Consider the following 17,774-nt stretch of genomic DNA (forward strand, 5'->3'; position numbering starts at 1 on the left):
TTTCCATTTCCGGAATCGTTCCCATTCCAATTCCTGGTCCTCGACATATACTAAGGCATATGGAGGACAGGGAGGTGATTTGAGACAGCCAGTACAGCTTCACCAAGGGCAAGTCCTGCCTGACCAACCCAGTGGGCTTCTATGATGGAGTGACTACATCAGTGGACAAGGGATGGGCTATAGATATCATCTATTCAGACTTCTGTAAGGCCTTTGACATGGTCCCCCACAACATCCTTCTCTCTAAATTGGAGAGATATGGATTTGAGGGTAGACTGTTTTGTGGATGAAGAACTCAGATTGGCCCCCCTTCCGGGTAACTCTCCCCAGTTTATATACTGAGCATGACATTCTATGGTGTGGAATAGCCCTTTGGCCAGTTAGTCACTTGTCCCAGCTATGCTCCCTCCCAGACTCTTTTCTTTTGTGTTCCTCCTCACATGAGACATAAACCAAAAAAGTCTTTCACTTAGGATAAAAACAACTTAACAAAACCCAAAACATTACTCTGTAATCAACATTATTCTCATTCTGAATCCAAAATACAGCACTGTATTAGCTACTGAGAAGAAATTGCCTCCATCCCAACTAAAACCAGGACAGACCTCCAACATAAGAAGGACCTATTGGAGCAAGTCCAGAGGAGGGCTGCAAAGATGATCAGAGGGCTGGAGCACCTCTCCTATGAGGAAAGACTCAGAGGGTTGGGGTTGTCCAGCCTAGAGAAGAGAAGGTTCCAGGGGGACCTTATACCAGCCTTCCAGTACCTGAAGGGGGCCTACAAAATCTGGAGAGGGACCTTTTACAAGGGCATGTAGTGGTAGAAAAAGGGGTAATGGCTTTAAACTGAAAGGGGGTATATTTGGAATAGATATTAGGAAGAAATTCTTTACTGTGAGGGTGGTAAAGCACTGGAACAGGTTGCCCAGGGAAGCTGTGTATGCCCCATCCCTGGACATGTTCAAAGCCAGGTTGCATGGGACTCTGAGCAACCTGGTGTCCCTGCCCATGGCAGGGGGGTTGGAACTAGATGATCTTTAAGGTCCTTTCCAACACAAACCCTTCCATGATTCTGTGGTTCTATGTTACTTCTGGTTGATTTCTCAAAAAAACTCTCAGAATATAGTGGTATGTGGCCTAACAATTAGCTGAAACATTCTTGACCAGCTCTATTAAAGTTCACTTGTCAAAAAGCCCCTGTCTATAGGCTTATTTCCCTGTAGGTAACAAAGCTTCTTAAAGGGAATCCTTGATTGATGTGATTTAGAGCCACTCATCATTGTGATTATCCCCTGTTCCAAGGTCCTAGTTGAGATACAGTAGCTAAATTCAGCATCTAAGTAATCATAAACAGCAAGATTGGAAGGGACTGAATGAGTTCCTCTTAGACCATCTTTTAAGATAAACTACCTGTTGTTATTTCTGAAAGGCATTTGTCTAACCTGTTACTAAAGACATCCTTTTCTTGTCCCCTCTTTCTTCTTTCCCTTATCTGCTCCAACCAAGAATTCCATTTTACTAGCTACTAGGGAAAGTCTCATTTGTAGCTGAAATGCCTGATTTATGCCGAAATTATCAATACAGTTTATTTCTTAAAAAAATTTTACATTACTAGTTTAATGCAGTATGCTTCAGAATTTAAATAGATGCTTACTAATAGCCAATAATTTCTTGAATTTCTGTTTTTACTTTTCCATATAGATATGTCTCAAGTTTAAGATATATTTATATTTCTATATTTTGCATTATACACACACACATGCCTGTGCACGCACACAAATATGCATGTTCTTTCAATTCAAAGTTTCCTGTTATTTAGAAGGAAAATGAGGCATAACTGTGGGTTGGTTTAAGATAAAAATAGCTGTTATGGTGTGTATTACATTAGAAGCATTCATAGAAGAATCAAGATGGACAATGAAACACTGTGTTGGGATGTTCTTCATCTCTGCCACTAACTAGACTGTACACTGCATTTTGATTTTGATGTGTTAGAGCACTGCATTGAATTTTATTGGTGAAGTCAATAAAAGTTATTTTCTTATTGGTAAAAAAGATACCAATTAACTATATTATTTTGCTTAGAGTTTGCCAATATAGAGCCTAAGACTGAGAAACAGAGTTCAATGTACTTTATTATATTTTTATTTTCCAGAGGTCCAGAAGATGCAATAAATGACTGCAGAATCATTTTTATAGAGGAAGTGTACAAGATTGAAAAGCCAGGAGCTTATCCACTGACATTTGGAGATGGAGATTTCAAAAGTATGAGTTTTTTTTATTGTGTGATTGAGACTGTTACTTAAATATTTGAATGGCATTTAAAAATTAAGGAATCAGAGCACAGAATCAATTTAATTAAGGCTTCTTTTTTGTGTAATAAAAGAATTGCTATTAGATAGATTTTTAGGTTGAAAAGTTTTTACAGGAATGTAATTTTATTACATGGCATATTGAGAATATGCTATGAATATAGCAGGTAAATGGTTGATATTTTAGATGATCTGTATGGTGTGAGTTCATATTCTAAGTGCCTAAGCAGGCATCCAAATTACAAAACTTACTATTTCATAATTAACATCTCATTTGAGTTCTTAACAGATGCAAAAGATTGCTGTCTTTAACCATGGCATTACCTCAGAATGAAAAATCATTAACTGTGTAGAGTAAGAAAGTGTCAAGCTTACTAGAACTATGAAATAAATATATTCAATTTTAGAATATTATTATGTCCTTCTGAACACTAAATAAACCATGCCTCCTCCCTGCCCCCCACCAAAGGGCAGTTCTCTAAAAAGCAGTTTAACATTTTATCCTAAGTTTAAAAATATGTGAAAATTAAAGAACAGGAGTTATAAGACAGTGTTTATAATGGGAACACTAAAAGGTTGATATGTGGCATTTTTGATAAATATTACTGAATTTTAAAAGAAGAAAATTTATTGCAGCTTAGTTTTCATTTATAATCTATAGTATTTGTGTCACTGTATGTGTGAATCATTAATACACATTATTTGCAGTGTACTATTAAAGCAATTATGTCATATTAAAAATAAGTGTTTTTTTAAAAAGGAAATTCCATTTGCAAATGCATTCATAAAAGTAGAAATGCAATTTTCAATAAATGAAGACATTTTAAACCATTTTTTTCATTGTTTACTATTTATTTTTCGCATATTAATCAATGGAAACTAACCATTCATTCCATTTATGTTCTCATTTCATTTGTCATGCTTAATTTAATTATATACATCAGTACAGTGCAGTGTAATTGTTTGGAGTTCTGTTTTATGTAAATGATTATCACTAACTTTAGGTCATGGATTAGGCTTCAGGTCTTATTTATTTTATATTCTATATTTTCCTGCACTGGGTCCCTGTTTTATTGTCCAAGAATTGAGTTTTCAGTTCCTACTAATTTTTGGTTACTACTGTCATGTCTTATTTCCTTTCATTGTCTCCTTATTTGTAACCTGTTCTCAAACCCCTCACATAATTGCTGTCTTTGTATAAATCTGAGCCTATATGGTGATCCCCTTTTAATTTCTTTCAAGTTTATTTTTTACAAACCCTCATAATTAAGTCTAACACAGTAACATCAGCTTACATTTTAACCCTAAAGATTTATTTGTTAATTTACTGCTGACCGTGTAACTTTATTCCTTTGTCTTCATCTGTTTTTTTCCCCCAAAGTCCAACTTCCTCACCACATTGTTTACTTCATTTTCTCCTGCTGTTATTCTGATCTTCTTTTTGTAGGTTGTCTGGAATTTGTTCTGTGAAGCACAATGCACTATAGATTTCTTATTGCTTATGGTTCAATTGATTTCTTTATTGCTCCTCTGTATTTGCTTCCCTAGTCCTACTCCATATTTAAAAATTAGTCAAATACATACAGTTCACTTAGTATATTTGTATGCTAAGAAAAACATAAGAATGGTATTTTAATAATGGTAGCTAAAATTCAAAGAGAATTAATTGGTCTGAAATGCTCCATTAGTTTGATATGGAGCAGGGTCAGAGAATGTGCTGAGATTAAGAGCTCTAGAACATATTTTGAATGTTGTTATACAAAACAGAACTGGTCATCAACATGTTACTTGAACTTCAATAAGAATTTAAATCTAGACTACAAATCTTAGATAAGTTTTTCCTACAAAAGAAAGGAAAATGAAAGAACCTATGCAACTAAATTTTACAGTGGTGTTAGGGGTGAACAGGCTCATCTATCTAAACAGTGCAAATAAAATCAATGCAATTTGAGTTATCAAATCAGTTTAAAATAGAATTGGGGAAAGGATGTTTTCTGGCCCAGTCCTTCCACTTCCTCTCACTGAGTTTGCTTTGAGATTCCTCTGTTAGAGGGCATGAGGAAACTCTTGCAAATTGATTGTTATCAGAAATAAAAATGGCTAAAATAGTTCATTTTTCTCATCTATCAGACTTTTTATTGTATCCTTTAAACTTTGACCTAAAGTGGTAGTACTAACAGGAGTCAAATTTTATCTGGTAGGTCTCAAGATATATCACTTCTTCTTTTAAAAGTAAGAAAAGGTTATTCTTAATTTATATCATTTCTGACAGTCTAGAGCTACTTGGGAGCATCAGAAAACAGTTCTGTTTTTCTAAGTGAATAATATAATTAAATATTGCAATAGTTCCAGAGAACCAGAAGATCAAGTTGCAAACTTCATAAGATGGTTGAAGAAAATGAGATATGGGGAAAAGAGAAGCTAATTTATACTTTGACTCATACTACTCATTTATCCATTATTATCAAAGGTATCTTGGTTCTCTAGCTCAGTGTACATCAAAGTGGGGTGCATGCAACCCAGGGGTTGTAGAAGATAATCTATTGGGGAGTAGGAAGAAAATAATTTTTGTCCTGTTAAAAAAAAATTAAAATTAAACTTTAAACTTTAAATAGTGTTTATTTCATCCCTATATGGTCCTTTTTGTGTATGTTTTATAATGTACATAATATATTAGTGAGGACCCCCGGTGGTCTAGTGGTTAGGATGCGGCACTCTCACCACCGCAGCCCGGGTTCGATTCCCGGTCAGGGAACTCCTCCGGGCAGATGGAGCTCGTCAGCCCTGTAAGGCCATCCATCTAAGAGAAGGTCACTCTAAACAAACCTATGTCCTGAGGACTTCACTGCCACTGTCCAAGCTCGCTCGACCCCGGCAGATGAACCTTAGGATTAAAGGGTGGGTTCAGCTCAGCGCACAGTGTCTCACCTAAAAAATCCACTGTGCAGGTTGGAAGGGTAATGACCTTTCCCAAATCTTCGTTCACGAAGATTGGCCATGAATATATTAGTAGAGTAGTGCATGTATATAATTTATAAATAAACATACATATATTGAGGTTGCATGCTCAAAAGTTTTTAACTGATGAGGTGCGCAAATGAAAAAATTTGGAGATCACTGTTCTAGTTTCCTGCTTCCAACCCAAACTCTCAAACAATCATTTCAATTCCTCCTTGTCCTCTGATTCAAGGTCCATTTACTCACTGAAGTAAGAAAAATGTCCCTTTAGCTGTCTGGAAGTGCTCTGATTATCACATTATTTAGCCATTGTTATTATCATATTCTGTATCACATCCTCATAGTTTAGTTTGTCAGATTTGCTTCCATAGTCTTTCTTGATGGTTTTCACACAGAAATATTCACTCCAAAATTGTTTTCCTTTAATGCTATAGTTCTTTGAGGCGTTGTCAAGTGCTCTTAAGTCTTGTCTAAACTTGTGTCAGGCACTTTCTGTAATAGTTCTGCTACATGTAGTCGATTTACCTACTCTCTGCTTCGCATGTAATATAAGACTATTAAATGTTCTCCTTTTTCTAGAAAGGCATTTCTTACCTTAGCTGAGGAACCAGTGCTGATGCTGTTACTATATAAAGGATACATTGGTCCAAATTCCCAAATGAGCAGAAATGGGTATTAATTCAATTTCTGTAAAAAGAAACTGTATGAAAATTGGTGATCTGGGATCATCTGTCATCCTTGATTAATAATTCATATATTCATCTGGATATTAATTTTTTAGAGGGATGGAGTTTTTCTGAGTTTGCTCTTCATAAACCTTAAGCTATCCATTTAGAATTTTTTAATATCTACATTTAATGTGCCAAGATCTGATCTGTAGGAAGAGTGTACAGGTGGAGTAGTGGTAGTGAGGAATCAGAGAAACTGCTGATTGGTCACTTTCACTGTTGCTTGTACATGCAGCAGAAGAAATTCCATTAGTCTAGAGAGTCAAAATGCCTCATTATAAAAGCACCATTTACAAATAGGGACAGTGCTCATATGTGTAAAGAACTGAGTCCTATTGATGTAGTGATGCATAAAGAAAATAACTGGTCATTTTACAACACTAATGTAGGCTGATCCAAGTGCTTAAGTTTCAGTAAACCTACATAATTAAATATATTCCTTCGTTTGGCTGCTTAAGAGGAAAAATGGTTTATTACTAAGAACAAAGATTAAATTTGTCTATTTTTTCAGATTTAAATAAAAATTATTGTGAATTGATGAAATTAGAATAAAACAGTATTATTCTTTATTTATCAACCCTGTTCATTGTTTTTAAATTGCAACAGTATAAAAGACTGTAATTTCACAGTTCTAAGTCCTTCTACAGACAGTCTTGCCAAGACATCTTGCAGAACAATATCTTCTCATGACCTAGTCCATCAAAATGAGTCCATTCACATTAATAAGTGCTAAGTCTTCATAAAATTAGTCAGTTATTATAATAGTTCAGTGCCATTGCATTATGTTGCCATTGTTTGAGTACGTATTTTCTTTCTTTTTTACATCCCCAGCATCCCAATCCCCTGATGATCTGGGTAGCAGAGCAACAGGTTAGGTTGCAATCTAACCTGGAAAATGGCAATGACTCTCATAAATGTTAGGATGAAGAACACAAGTTGATATTGACAGTAGTTGCTTAGTCATAAGTGTTATATAGGTCTAAACTGTTCCTGTTGGTTTGATCTTTTCAAACCCAGACTTCATTGTAATAGCAAAGTTACTACATCCATGGCATATAGGTACACATCTATATTTTATTCTGCCATTATGTTGTATTTATGAATCTGAAATAGTTTTTCTGACGTGTGGTTTTTTATATTTTTTTACAGGAAAGAGTGGTCCTGAATGTAAGCACTGCAGGGCTGACCCAGATAAGGAATGTCGCTTTTGCTCCTGTTACTTGTGTGGTGGAAAACAGGATGCTCACATGCAACTCCTTTGTGATGAATGTAATATGGTTTATCATATATACTGCCTGAACCCTCCCTTAAGCACAATACCAGAAGATGAGGATTGGTAAATATACAAGGATGATTTACTTATGTATATTCCCATTCTACACAAGGTATCTCTTTGTTATTTGCAACTAGAGAAATTACTGAAGAGTTTTTATACATCTGGTATGTTTTTTATCCTTTCATGGTATGTAAACATATTTGCATTTTATATTAAGATTCTATTTATAAATATAATTCATTAACTACTGGTATTGAGCATTATTGATCATTACAAAATTTCAGAAATTATCTTGTTCAGTGAGATTATTTCAGAACAAGATAATTTCAGAAATTATCTTGTTCAACCTCTGTGAGATTGACTGATGTTATTAGACTTAATTATTACCATCTACAGTGGTGCTTCCCCAACATTTTATTTGTTTTATTTGGGCTTCATTGTTGCTTTTCTTTTTCCTCAGTCTCAGCCCTTGTTACTGCCTCCTTGCCCTTCCCTTATTCTATACCTGCCTCATTAATTTTTTCTGCTGTAAGAAAACTACTACCTTACTTCTCCTTATTTCCAGTAACTAGCACCACCAGCAAGAAACCCAAACTAGTAGGCCTTGGTGGACTCAAACTCCATTCTGAGCTAACTCTGCATGGAGCCAGCATCAGCCCATTGAAGCTTATCTTGAGCTCCATGCTACATCTCATCTCTATCAGTTATGTGCAACTCATACCATTTGTACTTATAATCTGCTTCTAAAGTATATTAAATGCTAATCTTTTATAATTGACTTATAAATATAGCGTAATTCTAAAGTTTTCCATTATGAATACATCAATAGATGTCTAAGGACATGTTATAAGAAAATCTTTGAACTGCATTTTGTGATAGATTTTAGTGGAACTGAACACTTCAAATAAAATATTTTAAGTAATTTAGAAGTTTAACATTCTATAGAAGTAAATAACTTATTGTACTGTATTATATCAGCTACCTCATACTGAGTAAGTTCGTTTATAGTTCAGTGTCTAATACTCTACCTTTTTTCCTGGGCTAATATATTTCAGTTTCCCCAGACTCCAGTTATATTTATACATATGTGCAACTTTCAGTTATGACATTTGGTGAAAGATTTTATTGTGTATATGTGCACACTGAGATACTTCTGCTGATTTAAAAGGAAATAGACATTTCTTTTTGAATATCCTGAACTGAAAAGAAAATATTGCAAATAGGTATGATTTGGTGGAACTAAATATGACAATTATTGTCTGTGTGCTTCCCATTTCTTATATATGCAAAGGTATATATAATCTTTATTCAACAGTCTTTGTTGGATAGCATGTGAATCCAAACTATCCCCATGTTTTCTACTTTTATGCACAGAGGACTAATCTGTTCCAACATCCATTCACTTCCTACTAATTGCTTTTGGAAGTGAGCTGCAGATCTTAGTGCTTCCAAATCATGTGTTGGAAAGCATTCTATGCTATAGCACTTCAGAGTTGGTCACCACCCTTAAACAGTTTTCTTTTGTGACTGTACTTGACTTTTGGGTATAATAACTGAGAAGTTTTTTGACTACAGTCATCCAGAATATTAAAGGAAATACTATTTAGAATCTGTCCTCTGACAGTGCATCCATTCTCCTTCAGGTCCCCTTACTCCTAAAAGACTCCAGTAGCAAAAAATAATTTTATGTTCCAATATTAATAACAACAAAGTTACAAAAAAGAAAATACACATGCTAGGAGTTTATTTTTTTAAAAAAAAACAGCCCTCAAAACATGTTTGAACAGGAAAGAACATAGACTGAATGTAAATGTCTAGGTGGAGTTTGCCAAGTAAAAATTATGGAAAAATTATTCTTTACATTTAAATTGAACAGGTATGAGTTGGAAATGATTGTTTTAGTATGTATTTTTCAATTTTTTAGAAATTTGGAATACATTTACATTATTTCTTGGGTTTGGTGTAATAAGTTGCTTTAAGAGTACCAAGACCCCAAGTGTTAAACTAAATTGTGAATTGTGACTATGTTCTGCAATAAGGATCTAAGGAATTCTAGATTGCAAATAAAAAACTGATTTGAGGTAGTTCCTATCTTTATAGAGTGTTTAGAGGGTTTAGAGTGTGCATACAGGCAATTCTTGTGAAATATCTGTACACAGTGACTTGTTGCCCTATGGTAACTAGTTCTTTTGTTCATACTCAAAGGCATATAGTAAAAGGCATTAGTAGTACTAGTAATCTAAATATATTGTTGTTATTATTGTAGATCAGACTTCTTCCGTTAGTGACTTTGGAACCAAACTCAGCCCCTGGAAACCAGAAGCAATGGCAGTTGCCTTTGCCTTGGCACTTCTGGAATGGGAAAAAAGTGCTGGTAGAAGCAATAAAAGGATCTATGTGCTCCTTTCCTTCCTTTGCCTTAGCCACTGTTTCCTACAGTCTGCTATCCTTTTCCTACCGTAATGGTTTTATGGTGGCTGGAATGAGTCCCAATGCCATCTGAGGCAAAGAAATATATAGAAATGGAGTTTAATACTCTTCCCATTAGCTGAGTACTGAGTCAGGTTCCTGATGCCTTAGGCATGGTGGGGTAGGATAAGGATTCATCTGTACATGTATACATGTTTTGTGGTATCCTAGGGCTGTTCCACATTCAACTGTCTGAAGTGAGATTAAGTGCAGGAAAAGCAGATGATGAGTGGGCAGGATGTGGAAGTTAAGCATGAGCAGTATACTCTAATTTCATTTCTCCTCTCCCCTATGTGATCTGAACAAGCAAGGAGAGGAAAAGAAAATGGGGAGGGAATACAGGAAACATGGGGACCTCTTGTACATCACATGAGAAGAGTGAAACATTTCACCTCTACCACCCTACTTTAAAACAAAAATTCTTGTTTTAGATGTGGACAGTATTTGTTCTTGTTGAGTTTATTTTTTCAGCCCGTGTCCTCAGCTTTTAAAACTGTTGTATATTTACTAGCTTCAAAATATTGTCAGGATGAATAAATTTGACACTACTTTGCTTAGAAGAAATGTATTGCTATAATTACTAAGTAATAAAGAATTTACTGAAACTTTTATTTTAGGTATTGTCCTTCATGCAAAAATGATTCTAATGAAGTTGTAAAGGCTGGAGAAAAACTCAAACAGAGTAAAAAGAAAGCAAAGATGCCATCTGCCAGTACTGAAAGCCAGAGAGACTGGGGCAAGGTAGAGTGTGTTTCAATTTAAAAATAGCTCACCATTCATGTATGTTTTGCATGTCTAACTATGTGCATGCATTATACAAAATTTAGCACAGGATTGAACAGACTGTAAAGCAATGTTGAATCCTGTACATTGTCTACTGAAAGTTAAAACATCTGAAGAATTATTGACTAGAGGTAAAGACATGAAAAATAATTAATTAAAACATCCGTTGACAATCTTTATATTAATATATTTTGAAGTGTTTACTATAATGGTTGGATGTCTTGATATCTGCATCAAATTTTATAAATTATTTTAAATATTAGAAAATTCATTCTCTTGACTGTGTTTTTTAGGGCATGGCTTGTGTTGGTCGCACTAAGGAATGCACTATTGTCCCTTCTAATCACTATGGACCTATACCTGGTGTCCCTGTTGGGACAACCTGGAAATTTAGAGTTCAGGTATGTTTTTTAATTTGTAATTGAAATAAATCAAAATAATAGGTACAGTTTGGGTGCAAAAATATTTTTATATTAGTAATCGTCATGTCCACTAAGAATAAATATGGAGAATGTTTTTTAAATTCTAATATTCAAAATACTGCCAAGTATAGTGGAATTTGAAGTGTACTGATTTGAAAATACAACTTAATTACAATTGTAAAAATAGTACTTACTATTTTTAAAGGGGAACCCTCTATAATTAGGATGGACTTATATCTTGTGTGTTAAACTCTCAACTGAAATAGAGGAAGCTGAATATTTTCAGAAGTCTAATGCTATGAAACATAAACCAGTCTATTCCACTTATGGATATAGATTATAGCATTCAGAAAATATTTTCTGTGTCCAGCGGTGTCTCTAATGCTTATTAGCTGGTCGGGATCCCCACCAAAGGCTATTGTGCAGGTGCAATATAGTTCCTGTTTCAGTGCATGCTTCTCTTCCAATATGTTGTGATACCAGGTTTGGTGCTAGTGTGCATGTTATCCATACTTAATACAGGAAAGAAATAAGATTTTACTGAGGGTTCTAAAGTTCTGGTGGGGGTGGAACCCACTGTCCCCAAGGTAAGAGCCACCTCTGATTGTATCACTATAAATTGATTACCTGTTCCTTTTGGATCATACACAACTGGCATCAGCACCTTCCTTTAGGTTGATGAATGTTTTAAACTAATACAAGTCAGTATTGACTACTGAAAGAAGTAGTCCACCCAGCTACGTCCACTTCTTGCACTGTCCCTTCTGTTTTGTCTCAAATGTTTCTCAGGCCATATGAAAAACCATATTGGAAAGTAATCTATCAGAAAAACAATCCTTTGTGGAGAAGGGTAATTTTCCCAATCCATTTCACTTTGTGGTTATACAAATACTGTGTCAGCACAAAGGGCACAGCAATGATCAGTGTGGAGAAGAACAACATATTTCAGGAGTATTCCCACCATAGCCAGAATAGTCAGAGACTTTTTCTTCCCCTTAGGGAAAAGGGGCATGACAGTAACCAAAAACCTCCTCTAATGTATTTTCTGAAGTCTTCATCTCACCCCTTGCCTCCAGAGAGTACTTATAAAAACCACTTTTTTTCTTATGGAAAATGAGTGTCTGAATAATTTCGGGGTTGGTATGACATGCAAGTATTCAGGCTAAAATGGTCAACAGCAAAGGTTTTACCCCTTATCAATAGTTTTTATTTTCTCCTTTAACAGAATTCACAGTGTAACAGCTGAATACTAAACAAGTTCCTTGGATCTTGTCTTACTTTGGTGCTAATGTGAGCACTACCATCAATACAGATATTAGAGAATATCAAAGTAAATTAACTTCTTAAAGTAAAATTGCAGTGTTAGTGTCAATTATTCATTGATTTTACACACAGTTACTAGTTTGAGAAAATTAATATCTAATCTTATCTATTATTTATCTCAAGACCTCTGAAGCAAATTTTATTGTTACTGGATCAGCCAGTATCAGCAGGAATAAAAATTAGGATTTCATGTCTTTAGGGATTACATTGGTGAAGTAGATCAAATAGATCCCAGAACTTTAAAGTGCTGATTGCAAACGGGACTGTAAGTAGAGGTTTGTTTTTCTCAGAAAACTAAGCAGATAAGACTTATAATGTAGGATGTAAATATTAGAAGAATATCATTTGTACAAAATTATTTAATAATGGCTATGTTTTAACTGCATACTTTTTAAAAGATCAATATTTTTCCATGTAAAAAGTTATACTTTTATTTCTGATTTGACTGTTCTTTTGTATGAAAATAAATTCTTAGTAGATTTATGGGAACTTAGAAGGAAAATGCTGTAAATGCTGTATCATGATTTTCTTCCTTCTTTCATGCAACAAGCTTCTTAAGAATATGTAAATGTGATGTATTATATATTATGTTTGGTCATGTAGTTAGAAAGCTTACAAATCTCCTTTTCCTAGGAGGAAATTGACTTAGAACTGTTTCTGGATACAGCATCCAGAGGACAGAAATATAAATTTTAAGTCAAATTCCACATGCCTCATGGAAATGAAAGAAGGAATGAATGAAATTACCTTTAATAGAATTGGAGACAAAAGAACCTGTGCTGTTCAACATGTTCATAAATGGTCTGGAAAAGTTGCAAAATAGCTGACAGTTAAGTTACAATGCTAAGTTGTCATGGATAGTAAAGATGAGGGGAAAAAACTCAACTTCTCATAACTGATAAAGGGCTTTCAGCTAATTATTATCATTTAGGAAAGTGAACTTGTAATAGATACATAAACATAGAAACATAAATCAAGTGGTAGGAATTATTAAGAAAAGAAGAAAAACAATATAATCATGAAGAACAAGGATAGTATAAGATGGAATGGCTTTCATACAAAATGTATGAAAGATGGTATGCTACAGAGGTCTATCAAAATTGAAGAAGGTGAATAGGGAACAACTGTATGTACTTTTTGATGCAAAATGAGGGGGCATCAAATGAAATGATCAGGTGCTGGATCAAGAATGAATATTCAATACTGTGAATTCTTTCCTGTAGGATATTGTGAAAGTTAAGAAGTGTGCAAGAGCTCAGAACTCAAGTAGATAAATTAATAACCATTGGTTGACTTTTCTTCCATGAAATGCAAAGATTATGCCTTTGGCTCAGGAAATCTAAGCCACACATAGTTGGAAACTGAGAAATTGTACATGTAAATATCATTGTGCACTTGATAGTTTTTACACTGATCAGCTATCTGCTTTTATTTGTTGTCAGAGACAGGATATTTGGCTAGCTGGAACTCTGGTTTGATGCAGTTTGATGACTCATATATTCCTATGGCAATATAAAATCATAAAATTGCATAAATTGTGTGTGGAAGTACAGGGATTGGGCAGAACTGGAAAAAGAGGAAATGTTCACAGATGAAGGCAGGCTGTTAATGTGATTGCATTTTCCTGAGTTGGTTAACTTTTAACCATACTTGACATAATTTTCACCAAAAAAATTTACTCAGTATGATCTTTCTTGCATAATTATTTATACAAATTTAAAATACTACTGAATTAGAAAGATAATATGTATCTTAGACTTGGTCTAAGCAATCTTAAATGTTCCTTATAGCAAGAATAATGAAGATTTTTACTAAGGGACAAAGTCTACTATTTATCTTTGTGTCAACACTGTTCTATGTTGTCCTTTCTTTTCATTGGATGTCCTTTCTTTTTTTTTTTTCTTAAAAAAACTCTAAAAATCATATTTCCTTTAATGACAATCCTGTTACACAAGCATACTTACAGAAATAATTTTTAAGCAGAAAAATTATTGCAGAAGGACAGTTGTTTCAAAAAGTTATTTTAAAATTTGTTCTTTTTTAATACTTGAGGTGAGTGAAGCAGGTGTTCACAGACCTCATGTTGGTGGAATTCATGGACGCAGTAACGATGGAGCTTATTCACTTGTACTAGCTGGAGGATTTGAAGATGAAGTGGTATGTCATTTAGTCAAATCACTAATATGCTATTTTAAAATTTATAATGATAAAAAGGGGTGCCTGTTGCTGATCCTAAAATTAATACTTATGAAGATATGAGTCTGCAAAAATTGCTGCTACTCAATATCTAATTTGCTGTGTGTTACTTTTTTAGAATAATTTTTTAAATAATATTCTTAGTCTCATATTAATTACATCTGATTTTAAGAATGTTTATGGAAATCAAGTTTCAATGGTCTTATATAGTCTGAATTTATTACCATTTAAAATCTTATATTTTACAAGTCACAAAATAACAGAATCATTGAGATCATAAGGGACCTTTTGAGAGGGTCTAGTCCAACATCCCTGGTCAAGCAGAGTCACCCAGAGGAAAACCGTGCCCAGTCAGCTTTTGAATATATCTATGTATAGAAGCTTCACAGTCTCTCTGGGCAGCCTGTTCCAGTTTTCAAGCACCCTCACAGCAAAAAAGTGTTTCCTTATGTTCAGACAGAACCACCTGTGTTTCACTTTTTGCCCATTGCCTCGTCCTGTCACTGGGCACCACTGAAAAGAGCCTGGTTCTGTCTTCTTTGCACCCTCTCTTCAGATATTTGTACACATTGATGAGATCCCCTGAAACAGTCACAGCTCTCTCAGCCTTTCCTCATATGTGAGATGCTCCAATTCCTTAATCATCTTAATCATCTTAGTGTCCCTTTGTTGGACTCCAGGGTTCCAGGTGTGGTCTCACCAGTGCTGAGAGGAAGGATCACCTCTCTCCATTCGCTAGCAACACTATGCAGCCCACAATATTATTAGCCTTTCTTGCCACAAGGGTAGGTTGCTAGCTCGTGTTCAACTTGGTGTCCACCAGGAATCCAAGGGCCTTTCCTGTCAAGTTGCTTTCAGGGTGGTGGGCCCCAAGCGTGTACTGGTGCCTGGGGTTATTTTGCTCCAGGTACAAGACTTATTTCCTTTTGTTGAACTGCATGAGGTTCCTCTCAGCCCATTTCTCAAGTCTGTTGAGATCCCTCTGAATGGCAGCACAACCCTCTGATATATCAAGTGATGTACAAGTGATATGCTTCAAGTTCTGTCCTGGTTATTGTTTTTACTGTTGTCAAGTTAGATAGATGTTTCCTCTTTTGGAGTAATTATATACCTCTAAAGTTAAATACATTGATTTTAATTTTAGAGAGGTCAGGACAAAAGAATGCCTGTGACTTGGACATACAAGACAGGCATAATGGAGCAAGTCCAGTGGAGGGTCACCAAGTTGATCAGGGGTTTGAAACACATGACATACATGGAGAGAAGTGGGTTTGTTCAGCTGTGAGAAGGTTCGAGGACATCTTATTGCTGTCTTCAGCTACATATTGGGAGCACATAGAGAAAACAGCCAGACTTTTAGAGGTGCACAATGGAAGGATGAGGCAAAATGGAGACAAATTGGAATATGGGATTTTCCAGTTAGGTATAAGAAAAAAATTTGTCATACAAGCAATCAAAAACTGGAACAGGGGCCCAAAGAAGTTATAGGATCTCCATCCCTGGAGATATTCAAACCTTGACTGGACAAAGCACTGGGCAACCTGCTCTAATTGGATCTGTTTTGAGTGATGATTGGACTTAGAGACCTTGAGAGGTCCCTTCCAACCTAAATAATTTGATAAACTCTATGAAATTAAAACGTTTTTGAGAACATTTTACTGTATATACTTTTTGTACTCACTGCCAACATGCTACCTCTTTAATGTTCTCTTTTTGTCTCTGAATGAACAGTTTACCATTGGGGTAAGACTAGTTTCAAAAATATACTTCAGGAAAGAGCATTCACGGTTTAACTTTCAGGTTTTGTCTTTTTTCTGATTCACACTTGGAAGCTCATGGTCCTGCAAACATAGACTTGTGAGGGACATCGCTCACCCGAGGGTTTGAGCACTTGGTAATAACAAGTTGCCTCAATACAAGATTGGGCCTCGAAATTGAAAAGGAATAAGGTTGTACTTTGAAAAATTAATATTAGGCCAAATAAAATTTAGCTTCATATGTGAAATATTCTTACATACATCAAAAATTTTGTATGTGAATATCTCTTTTGTGAATGTTTAACCTAGGATTTTAGTGACAAGTACTTGAATTACTTCCATTGCCTGATTTAAAATTCATTAACTATAGCGCTTAGATCTAGTGTTGGTTTTGTTAAAACTGCAAATCTTCTGATGGTCCTGTTGTTGATACTTAGTAACTACAATGGGCATATTATCTGAGAAATAGCAAGAATTTTTTTGTGAATTTCATAGTAAGATTTTTTCAGGATATATTAACATTTGTAACGCAGATATTAGTGACTTTGAGCTATTGTGAAAGATATGATCACAGACTGTGTGGTTAAATGATTTTGAAGTATTTGTTCATCAAATGCAGTGGTTGAAGATTTTTTACTTTTGTCTTGAGTAGCAAAATTGATATCCTAGTTGTCATAGTTTCTGAGTTGGACTCAAAAACTGTTTACTTTCTTTGTGTATAAATTTTGAGATCCATAATTCTGCTGGATTGACGTAATGTTATTAAGATGTTAATTGTCATTCAGTGTTGTTCAGATTGGCAAAGTCTATTTCTTCACTAAGTGGCTTTTGCATATAGAATTATATAGTGCCTCGACATTGAGGTTTAGAGTGTCTTGGATAGTAGTATCTGCTGTGATCACTCAGTCTTTCAGAAGATCCTGAGCGTATATAAATATATACATATATATATTATAGGGCAATTATAGTGGCTCAAATGTGACTCCAAGCTAATATATGTGTTTCTTAGATTTTTTTTTTAAAATCCATGTCAATCAAATCTAGTGCCTAGAATGTGGCATTAATAAACTGCTTTATGAAACAGTCCACTGTTCATTTTGGATAGTCTGTGTATCCACATCAATCTTGTGTTTGGGTAATCAGTTCCAATGTGTCAGTATGGTTGTGTTCTACTTGCTTGAAATTGTACAGTTACAGCATTAATAATACTTAGATTTCTAGATTTGTCTGGAGCTTATGATGAAGATCTAGAATCTCTGAACCATTGCTTAATGTTTGTTCCTTAATGAAAATGCTAGATCAGTTTTACCAGTGCCCAAGATGCATTGCCAAGACTGATTAATTGCTCATTTAAGTGATTTTAGATATAAATGAAGTGGCAATAAGAGCTTCAGATTTGAGTCAACACTTTATATATCCAAAAGTCTGGGTAAACTGCTAGTCAAAATGGAATGTATGATCTGTATCTATGCTAGCTAGATATCTACATCATCTGGATCCAATGTGAGAACTGGTACTGATGTGTTAGGTACAAAGGAAGTGCTGTACTG

General features: G+C 34.9%; 1 protein-coding gene across 1 annotated transcript in view; it reads left to right on the top strand.

Annotated features, from left to right (window-relative positions):
* LOC113959316 (E3 ubiquitin-protein ligase UHRF2-like) overlaps positions 1 to 17,774 on the top strand; it is a 124,713-nt gene that overhangs the window by 52,298 nt on the left and 54,641 nt on the right. The window contains exons 4-8 of the mRNA XM_027668244.1: positions 2,156 to 2,265; positions 7,148 to 7,334; positions 10,361 to 10,484; positions 10,820 to 10,927; positions 14,324 to 14,428. Coding sequence (XP_027524045.1) covers positions 2,156 to 2,265; positions 7,148 to 7,334; positions 10,361 to 10,484; positions 10,820 to 10,927; positions 14,324 to 14,428 — 634 coding nt within the window. The remainder of the gene's footprint in view (positions 1 to 2,155; positions 2,266 to 7,147; positions 7,335 to 10,360; positions 10,485 to 10,819; positions 10,928 to 14,323; positions 14,429 to 17,774) is intronic.

Source organism: Corapipo altera, unplaced genomic scaffold (genome assembly GCF_003945725.1).
Source record: "Corapipo altera isolate COAL_440 unplaced genomic scaffold, ASM394572v1 61287, whole genome shotgun sequence".
Taxonomy (NCBI): Eukaryota; Metazoa; Chordata; class Aves; order Passeriformes; family Pipridae; genus Corapipo; species Corapipo altera.